Source organism: Ruditapes philippinarum, unplaced genomic scaffold (assembly GCF_026571515.1).
Source record: "Ruditapes philippinarum isolate M1 unplaced genomic scaffold, ASM2657151v2 ctg13477_1_1_1_1, whole genome shotgun sequence".
Taxonomy (NCBI): domain Eukaryota; kingdom Metazoa; phylum Mollusca; class Bivalvia; order Venerida; family Veneridae; genus Ruditapes; species Ruditapes philippinarum.
Genome location: NW_026866657.1, coordinates 39,867 through 51,469, shown reverse-complemented (window position 1 = coordinate 51,469; position 11,603 = coordinate 39,867). Strand labels below are relative to the sequence as shown.

At 32.2% G+C, this 11,603-nt stretch overlaps 1 protein-coding gene across 1 annotated transcript; it reads right to left on the bottom strand.

Annotated features, from left to right (window-relative positions):
* Window positions 1-1,541: 1,541 nt before the first annotated feature.
* LOC132733247 (uncharacterized) lies at window positions 1,542-10,792 on the bottom strand (the record flags this gene model as incomplete). The annotated part of the gene is made up of 4 exons (XM_060719850.1): window positions 10,716-10,792; window positions 3,813-4,387; window positions 2,598-2,756; window positions 1,542-1,628 (listed from the first exon to the last, which is right to left on the bottom strand). Coding segments are annotated over exons 2-4 (813 nt in total), but the record flags the coding sequence as incomplete, so codon positions are not given.
* Window positions 10,793-11,603: the final 811 nt, after the last annotated feature.

Sequence of the window (11,603 nt, the reverse complement as noted above, 5' to 3'; positions counted from 1 at the left end):
TGGAATGAACGAGGTACAGAGTAACTAACGTCCCCGTTATGGAAGTAATAAATGAAGCATATAATCGTGCAATTTCAAAACGATTGAGGTATGGATTAGGACTTTTAGTACAAAAGCATCTAACAGTTGAGTAAGACAGGTTGTCTTATTTTGCCTAAACAGAACATTTTAACTAAATTATTTCAAAATTCTTTGATGGGACAGCATATGGAGTCCTACACCCCCATTTTTCTACCAAACAGCAGGGAACAATTATCCTATACAAAATTTATCTCTAATAATTTTGAAGTTATTCTCTGGATACGAAAACACAGACTATGATACTTTTAATTGAAAGTGTGACCTTTTAAGTCCGAACTCATAATGTACCCTATAACATACTATATTAATATGTGCCTTGACCTTAGTGTAGGCGACTTGTTATTGCACGTGACACAATATCTAATTATTGTGAACATTTGTGCCAAGTATTTACAAAATCCTTGATCTATAAGGAAGTTATAAACCGGACACAAAATATACTCGTTAACAGACTATGGTAATCTTTGACCTCTAGGTGTGATTTTGACTTTGGAGATAGGGGTTAAGGTGTTGCGCATGACACGTCATCTTATTATTGTGAATATTTGTGCCAAGTATTTCAAAATCTATTGATCTATCATAAGAAGTCAAAGACCTGACATAATATATACCCTTTATAGACTATGTTAATTTTTGTCCTCTAAGTGTGATCTTGAACATGGAGGTAGGGATACAGGTGTTGCGCATGACATATTTATTTGACTATTTGTGCCAAGTATTTTCAATATTCTTTGATTTATGAAAAAGTTATGGTGCGGACACAAAATATACCCTATAACAGACTATGTTAATTTTTGACCTCAAAGTGTGACCTTGACTTGGAGGTAGGTGACTGGTTGTTGCGCATGAAACATTATCTCATTATTGTGAACAATCGTGGCAAGTATTTACAAAATTCCTTCAAAGCTAAGAAAGTTATGGACCGAACACGACATATACCCTCAAATAGACATTGTTGACCTTAAATGTTGACCTTGGAGGTAGAGGTCTGGTTGTTGTGAATGACACATCGTCTTATTAAAACAAACATTTGTGCCAATTTATTTCAAATTTCATTGATAAATGACAAAGTTATGTACCGGACACGAAGATGTGACGGACGAAGAGACGGACAGACAAAGAAGACTGAAGGATGGAGCCTATTTCTATATCCCCCTTTTCTTCGAAAAGGCGGGGACAATAAGAAATGCATGCACATTTTGTAATGATTACATATAATGTTTAAAAACATTTGCAGTTCATATTTTACATATCCTTGGATGTTTAAAAATCGTTTTAGAAGCATAATTATATGCATAAATAAAATTCACTCAAACGTGGTTGCATACTTAACTCTACTTTTACTCATTTTACAATATATTACAAGTCTAAGAAAATTGTTTCCGCCAATTTTGACTCAGGGCTATAATTTGTCAACATACTTTGTGAGACACCCATAAGCGTGTTTTATACATAAATACCTTAAGCTCCTCATGTTCCTCTTCAGCAGCAACATTTTCTGACATTTCATCCTTGATTTCAGAAGTTATAACGAAATCCTCCTTAAGCTAAAGAAAGAAAAATCGTTATTTGATTGATAATAATGTGTGCATACGTGCGTGCCTGCATGTGTGCGTGCATGCATGCGTGCGTGTTAATACTGAATTTTAACATTATCACAAGTTTCTTTTGTTTTAATTATCAAACTATTTATGCAGACTTTCAAAGTACTATAACATTTAGACATTTTTATTAAAATCTAGTTTTGAATGAATATAATAATTTTCTGAGATTATTTAATTGTTGCTTAACTATTACGTTATTTGTTAATATTGCGACAATATATTTTAATGTATGGTAGATTAGAACATACATTTGCAATACTTGTTTTCAATAAAAGTTTGAAATATCATTACATAATTAATGCCCAAATGATAATGATTATGCAAGCTAATTGTTTAAGATATATGATAATTTTTTAATCATTTGTATCAAAGCAAACGTCAGGAAGCACAAAATTAGTATTATATATTCGTTTTACATTCGCTCGGTACAGATTACAGTACATTTTTGAAATATGATGTGTGATATTAAGTTCACTTATTGTCAGTACTGATTTTTTTTCAATTTGCAAAAAAACATGTAGCCTCTGAAAGAGGAAATATAAAGATCAGAAAACGGAGAAAACAGAAACAAATTCCGACAACTGAGAATAGAATATATCCACCCAATTTATATAATTTTTCAATTTCAATTCACTTTAACATGTATGGTACAAAGCAGAAAATATCTATATGGACAGCTTTCCACCTTCAGTCTAAAAGATTTATTAATTACGGTAGCTGCTAAAAGTTAACAGCAGTTAAAGTTTGTATTTCAATTCATTAGTATTTAATAGCTTAAGGCTTTTGATATTTAATTTTTTCTGTAATTCAGTCACACTTCATTTTCCTTTAGCATGAATGTGAAAGTGTGCTTATTTTAAATAATTATAAGATTTCTTATAATTCAAGTTATAAATTATTATGTATACTTACTTCTTGAAGTTTTAGTACTGCTTGCTGTGCATCTTGTCTGTGTACTAGTTCCATACCATCTTGTAAAACACTTATCATATCATCAATGTAAGTATTAAACTCATGTTCCTCTAATTCCATACTTGTAGAGTGAACAATCATATTTCTAAACTGTCGTACCTATTGAATGTAAAACATATCTAATACTAACTTTCACACATAATTGTTCAGGAATGAGAATAACAAAAATCTAAAGATGAGAGTGTAATAACTCCAAAATCAGGGAAAGCAGAATTATAGTCCTTTTGCACTGCACTTTAACTAAATGAGATCTAACTACATACAAAATTTCTTGTCGGTTTTTCCTGTAATTTCAAAGTTATGTAACATCATTAAACGTTTGTGAAAATAGTTATAGGGGTTTATCACTTTATAATTATAGTTAAATAGACATTGTTGTTTATGCTTTGATGCTGAATATACAGAGCAGTTATCTTTTAGTGAAGCTCAAAAGTCTCCCTTTTTTAACAACCGCACTGCGAAGGTTGAACAAAATGTGCCAGCATAAATGTGGTGGAGTAATCAAGAATATATTTTTTCACTTAGAGAAAAAACAACAAAATCTTCTGAATTAAAAGTACATAATAATAGTACACAAATGGATTTAACTTTGAAAAAAGATTGTTTGGTCCTCTAACATTACATCCAATATGATTATGAAAATATTTGTTATTTATTGTAACCTGTAGTAACCCTGTAAAAGATGTGTCCGCTGCCGGTGATATTTCCTTGTATCCAGGAGCATTTATAAAACATTCACAAATTACCTACTTCTGTACATTTTACATTGAAGCTTAAAATTAAAAAAAAAAATTGTTTCCAACCCAAAAAAATATACAGCTAGCCAAAATATTGCATTGCCAACAGAATATTTGTGAATACAATTTTATGTGTAACAATTTTGCATCATTATTTATTTGTTGCAAATTGTTTCTCTGGCACAATAACTGCATTAACCTCATAGTTATATGGAAATAATTTCGTCTAAGTGCAGTAATTTAATAACTCCTATAAAAATAAGAGTTAACCAATTGCTGCACTAAGGTGACAATAATCTCTTACGTTTATACTCAAATAACATTTTACTTTTATACTCAATTAAGTCTGTTAAATCTTACAGTAAATCTTAATGTTCTACAAATTAAAAATAAACATATAGTATACAAATGGAGTTACCTTTGCAAAAAGATTGTTAGTTCCTGCAACATTGCATCCAATATGACTATGAAAATATTTGTCATTTATGATAAGATGTAGCAACCCTGTAATATCAGTGTCGGCTGCTGATGTAATGGCCTTGTACCCAGGAGCATTTATAAAACATTTACACACGCTCCATGGGTCTGTTGACCACTGTTGGGCATCACTATTTCTCCAAAAAGGTGCCGGTGGCATTGATGCATGATTCTGTATAATGTTGTCATAGATGGCACCACATACGTTGTTTGGACAGGGTTTCTTATTATTTGGAAAGCAACAGTTGCATTTATCTTGCTTGAAGGGACATATACCTCTTGAGACTCGGACATGGTCTGGCTGGAGAGTTGTTATCTGACAGGCGACGCATGGTACATTTGGTTGAGGAGTCTTTGTTTGTTGTATTTGGTTTATAATATCTTTGTGCTGCTGTCTTCCTATGTCATCACAAAATGGCGCAAGTCCCTCTTGAAGATAGCGAAGGCCTAGGTCTGCCTTGACCAACTGTCGGTATTTGTTGTTCTTTAAATGTGTCTCATGTGCCATCCCGATTTCTAGAAAAAAGGTAATATTGTTCAATACATTTTGTAAGAATGCAAGGAAACCAAATTTTAAATATAAATGAACACAAACAGTTACAGGCCCTGTAAGCTGGTCAATAAAAGGAGTGTGACCTCTGTCTTACAATTAAGCCGTGGCTACTTTAACATGTAGCTCATATTGGCCCTCAATCACTCATCTGAGATTCATCAAAACAACCAGCATAACAAGTTGTGAAACACATAACAGTTTTCCCTGAAATAATGTTGGAGGTGGAAAGGATGTTATAGTTTGAAAAGTATTTAACAATGAGAGGGGGAACTATGTGTTCCATAACCTTACACGAAAAACATGTTAGGGAATTTGGCCTATAATTGGCAGGTACTGACCTGTCGGCGTATCCCATTTCTTGAAGATTGGGGCTACAAGTGCAGGTTTCTAATGGGACGACCTTAACGGACTTACAACCGAGACGATTCTAAATTCCCTTTTGCTGCTATTTGGATAGCTGGTAAACAAGGGTCTTAAAATGGTAACAATAAGAATATCAACCTTGAATGTCCTAAATAATGTTGGAGGTGGAAAGGATGTTATGGTTAGAAAAGTATTTAACGATGGGAGAGGAAACTTTGCGTTCCATAACCTTACACGAAACACATGCTAGGGAATATGGCCTAAAATTGGCAGGTACTGACCTATTGGCTTATCGCATTTCTTGAAGATTAGGGCTACAAGGGTTATTGAAACGATTCTCAATGCCTTTTGCTGCTATTTCGATAACTGGCAAAGAAGGGACTTAAAATGATAACAATAAGAATATCCACCTTACATGTGCTTAATTTCTGAAGACAAAGAAAAATCTTTTGCAAAGTTTTATGCTCGTTTCATAAATGGCAGAATCCGGTATAAAGTCTGATTTAGTGCAGAGGAATGATTTTTTTATAAAATGACATTCTTTCGTTTTCAATGCATAAACTTTGGTTATTGTGCATGACATATTGTTTATATCTTGCTTCATATTGCATACATTTAATTCCGGTTAACATATTTACTTAAATGTTACATTACTAACAAGATATTTATCCAAATTAATTTCTGTAAAGCCTTCAGCTGTCGCATATTCTAATTGGCATGTTTTCCTAACTGCTACGCTCCAGTATGGCTGTTCAAACAACCGTGAAACACGCACCTGTTACATTTATAAAACCACGCGTCAACCCCAAAACAATCATAGTTTTTCTAGCGTCTACGCTTTCTGGTTGTCGCTGTTCGTGTCAAGTGGTATAAATTTTATTTCTACTGAAATTCTGTTTGAAAGTTTCATGTTTTGAGTTCTTGTTATATAGTTATTAGTTTTTTTGCTGGCTCCTTTTGACTAGGACGTAGTCCAGGCATTTTTTCGGACAGTCTTTGGCTTTTATTTAAATTTTTGTTTTCGGAAACAGTCAGTGAAAATCGTCTAGGACGTGGTCCATACTATATTTTGCACTTACAAGTAAGCTGAATATTTTAAATTTTCAATATTAGTATATATTAATAGTATATAGAGCCCGGGAACAATGTTTTCGTTATACATGAGCCGAATTCAGATTGGAAATTTTCAGGGTTTACATCCGACGATGCACAACCGAATTAAACAGCAAAAACCTCAACTAGGCAATTGAAGTCAGTTCTTGTTCCAAAAAAATGCATAAAAGGGTAAAGCCCCTAAAGAAGCCCCTAAGGAGAAAAGTAAATCTACGGGCAAAAACAAAAAGAGACACGTGTATGGTCCAGTTGGATTTGAATAATTAAACAGACAGTAATCTTGAATTGTTAAAGTCTAAATTAGGTTGATCTCAACCTGTACAAGATTACCCTGCTTATGATGGATATCAGGATTTTTACCCTGATGACAAGTATGATGAAAAGTTTGATATCAACACGGCCCTAATATTCATGTTGAATTGAATAATGAGTCCGATTCAGACCTTTACAGTATTGGCCTTAGAAGGCCAAGGCTGAGTACTTCTAGGAAGGACATGTCATCTAAATTGATAAATGAACTTTTTTATGGCAATTATAAAAAGAATGAGTCAGATTCTGAATGGGAATTGCCAGAGTTTCAAAAGAAATCTAAGGGTCTCTGGCAAAGCTTTCAAATACAAGCGTAGAAACCCTTTACCAATGATTCGTGGATTTTAAATAGTATTCAAGGTTATTCGTTAGAAATTAATAGTGAACCAGTTCATTTTTTTGTTCCAAAAAATATATATTTAATGATGATACAATGAAGATTTTTGATGAAGAATTTCTGGATTTGTTACAAAAATGGCTATTTGTAAGTCTAGTCATGAAGAAAATGAATTTATTTTGAGAATTTGTGTGGTTAAAAACCAAAAAGCAAGTTAAGGCTTATTCTAAATCTAAAATATGATAAACAAGATCGACAAGGAAAGGCGGAATTCAATCAATTGGTCATTATGAACATTTTAAGCAAAATCATGTTAAAGTTGTACGGGATTTGATACAAGAACATGATTTTTTTATACAGATTTAACTGATGCTTATTTTTGCATTCCTATACATGAAAGTTTTTATAAATATATAAAATTTTCATGGCGAAAGGTTTTGTATCATTTTGTTTTTCTTCCGTTTTGATATAGCCCTGCTCCAAGAGTGTTTACAAAGCTTTTTAACCCTATTTATGCATGGTTTAGAGCTCAAAGTATTAGATGTGCATATTATATTAATGATTCTCTTAATATGAATCAAGATAAAGTTTTATGTAAAAACAACAAAGTAATATAATTTGTAGTTCACTAAAGTCAGTGGGATATTCTATCAATGAAAAGAAGTCTGTTTCAGAGTCTACAAAACAACTTATAATTTTGGTTTTGTTAAGCCTCTTTTATTGGTTTGATTATAAATGCTTTTTATGCAGTACTTGAGGCTCTTTGCATGATAGAGTTTTGGAAAAACAAATGGTGTTAGGTTTAGGTAAAGATAAAATTTCAATAAACAAATTGTGTTAGGTGAAGAGAGTACATAAGAGTTATAATGGTGAATAATTTTCCCTTCAGTCGTACGGTCCTTTTACGTATAGGGAATGGCTGCTTATACCTGTAAAGGACATACAACATACGAAGACAATTCCTGGCGCAAACCAAGAGAAATATTTATATTTATGTGCGCATGCGTGAGGTGTTATTTCCGGGAAGTTTGTAAAAACGGAGCCCCGACATGCAAATTATGTCGAAATGAAACATAAGAAATTAGTTGTTATAATGGAAAGATGATGAAATGGAATGATATAGGTATAATATGGGATAATGGAATGTATATCGGACTGTAGAGAAACATACACGAGATTCACATGTATATATATAAATACAAGGACAAAATGAAACATAAAAACGAAATAACAAATAAAAAAACACGAATATCGACCACATGACACTTCATTGAGTTGTTGGTCTATCTTTGATCACAATTTAGATAAATATGTAAATGGACGTTGGTCTTTGTTTGAAGCAAAGAATCCAATTAATTACTTAGAGCTTTTTGCCATTTTTCTCAGTTTAAAATCTATATACAAGGGTGAGTCAATTATTTTTAAATAAATCAGCTGTTGACATTTGGTATTTATGTTTAAATAGAAACATTTATACTTCTTACTTGAAAGGTTCTGATTTTTATTCTAGGAATTTTCATGGTTCATCTGAATGGATGTTAAAAAAGATATTTTCAAAAGAATATGCTTAGAATATTTAAGCCCTAATATTGATTTATTTGCTTCAAGAATAATTTGTATAGAAAAAAAAAGTTTCTTATTTTCCTGCACAATGATGTTTTAGAAACGATGCGTTTTCTCTTTCTTTGTCAGATTATCATCCTTATTTATTTCCACCATTTAATTTAATTGGAAAGATGGTCAATAAATTGGTTGAAGATAAAGTGCAAAAAGCAATTTTAACCATGCCTTTATGGAGATCATTATTTTGGTTTCCTTTGGTTTTCAACTTGTTTATTTCTATTCCTGTTAGATTACCAAGCCACAGGGATTTGGTGAGTCTTCCTTTCGATGGAACAACTCATCCTCTTTGAAAGAAGATTAATATGGTCACAGTGCAGTTATCTGCAGATTCTTACAGAAACATGGGTTTTCTCAAGAAATTGCAAAGGTCATCTAACAGTCTTGGAAAGAAGGCTCATCAACACAGTACACGTTGGCATGGACACGATGGGTATTGGTGTAAAAGGAGAGGTAAAAATTCCATTCAAGCGTCTGAGATAACGGTAATTTCCCACTTATATTCCATGTTCCAGGACAAAAAGGCATATTTAGTTATAAAAACTCATAAGTCAATGTTATTACAAACATTGTTGGCTTAAGGTAATAATTGGTGTGCGTCTCAAATTATGATATCGCGTTTTATGAAAGGAATTTATGTGTAGAAATCACCTTTACCAAGATATAAGTTTACGTGTGATGTGACAGTGGTTCTAAATATATTATCTTCATGGTTTCCTTTGGAAACTCTTACTTTGGAAGTTTTATCGTTTAAGTTAATATCTTTAATAGCTTTAACTACAGCACCAAGAACACAAACTTTAATGTGTTTGGATTTGAACAATTTGAATATGTATGACAGTGTTGCAATATTTTATTTTTCAAAATTTTTAAAAACATCTAAGGTGGGAAAGATTTGTAATTTGAAGCTTAAACATTTTCTGATGAAAAATTGTGTGTTCTATATACTTTAAAGTATTATATAGGAGTAACGTCCTCAACTTTTTATTTCATATGTGATTTTTTAAAGCTGTAAAGTCAAGTACTTTAGCTAGATGGTTAAGATGTGTTTTAGAGTTGATTGGTATTGATGTGTTTATTTTCAATGCTCATTCGCATCAAAACTTCTGCAGCCTTGATGCGTAACTGATCAAATAAGAATATTCTTAATACTGCAGATTGGAATTCAGATGTAAAAGTTTTCAAACTTTATCAAAGACCAGTGGCTAAGAATGATGATATTTCGTTTACGAGGGCTGGTTTTTAAACATGACTACATTAATTATTTGAAATTATTTAAAAATGAAATGATAATTATTGTTTTCTTTATGAGGGATTTTTCTCATAAAAAAACTGTTTGTCTTGGACTCTGTTCAGTTATTTAAAATGGTAAAGTACTGTAATATTGAGTTTTTTTTCTTTTATTATAACGTCTATTTTAATATGGTCAATGAAAATATGTGTTTGACATTCTTTAAAAATGCCAATTAAAATATGCGTAGGCCGAAGGCTATACGGAAAATAATGTTCCCTCATCCATGCTTAAGTGATGGATGAGGTTCATTATTTGAGTGAAGCCGGAGACTTAGCATATTTTGTTCCAAATGTTTGATGACGTTATTTATGGAGTTTTGGGAAGTTCCCTCCCTTTTATGTGTTATTGTCTTGTATGGCAACTTTTATTTTTAATGATATTTTTGGGTTCACGCGTGGTTTTATACGGGTAACAGGTGCGCGTTTCACGGTTGTTTGAACAGTGATACAGGAGCGTAGCAGTTAGGAAAACATGCAAATTAAAATATGCTAGGCCCCAGGCTTCACTCAAATAATGACCTCATCCATCACGAAAGCTTAGATGAGGAAATATTTTTTTTCAAATCTTTCGAAAATATCATCTTTGAGTTGTTTCTTTTATCAATTATACAGGGCACGTGAAATAACGAACATTTTTAATTATAATATCATAGAACAACATTTAATAGTTTAATCCTTTAACAAACATAACACATGCATATCTTACCTGTGGAACTGGTCACCTGCAATGACAAATTATTTTATATTAGTAATGTGTAGAAAGTAACCAACTAGTAAGGACTGCTAAGGACTGCTAAGGAGGCATTAAGGACTGCTGAGGAGGTACAAATGACCGTTATATGACCTTTATATACCTCCTAGAGAATTTTATAACATATTTTAGTATGTTTAGTGATATCAGGTGTTTAAAGTCATATCCGCGGATATGAATCATATCCGGTATTAAGTCATACGCATTGGGACGTGTGCTAACTTGTTTTTTTTAAAGAAATAATCCTACTCTTATTCATTTTTAAATGTTACTCCCGAGAACAAATATTTCACAGGTTTAACAACGATTTGATTAATTATCATGTTTGCTTTTCTTTTGTAAACATTTCTGACTTCTAGCCCGATGGGTTTAATAAATTGACCTACTTTCGTTTTCAATTTATAAACTTTGGTTATTGTCCTTGGTATTCCGTTTATGTATTGTTTCATATTTTACATATTTCATTTCAGTATAAAATAGTTTACTTAAAGGTTACATGACTCACAATATATTTATCCCAAGTTCCTCAAATCCTGCGAAAATAATATACTGCATTTAAACATCCTGTACTGATATTTTCCGTCAGTCTTCGGATAGAGGGAGACTTAAAAAAGGATTGGAGCACCACACTAAATACCGTATTCCGGTACATACCGGACAATGCGCTTGAATGATTAAATGCTAAAGTATCGCCTTTTCACCATACGGAATGAACTTTAAAACGTCTAATTCATCTTTTCACACCGATTTATATATACGATAAGGAATGGAAAATGTGATAACAGTCGAAAAACATATTTGTCTATTTTGTGATAGTTATTGTTATCTATCTTGTTAAATTGTCGTTAAAGTGACATTATGCTCACCTTTTCCTTTTCAAGGTGAATACAATTGATATTATATTTCAAGAGATTGATTAATTATAATGATCATTGATCAATAATTGAAAATGAAAAATGTTAAAGATAAATATAAAAACTATCTTAAATAAAGAACGACTGTGGTACTCTTTTTTTTTTTAATTTAACTCACTATTTACATTTTAAAATTAATGAGTATAATACTTTAAGATAAGTATTTTTTTCCATTCCCCTCTTTCATTTGTGTGCTCTGACCTCCCCCATCAACATCTTTCCTTAAACCACTTGTCCTTTTCATTGCCATATTGGCCTCTTACAGTTACTATCATTTTACATGTCTCTTCCTTCCTTTCACTGCTCTTGTTGCCTCTCCTTTTTTTTCTGCTTGGTGCCTCCTGTGCTGGGTGACCTACTGGTGTGGCTGGAAAGTGTCGTGGACTGCGTTTTGTTGATATTTATTCTTACTTTTATGCAAGATACCATAAGTCGGTACAACAGAATACTCTACTGATTGTCCAAAATCCTAAAATTGA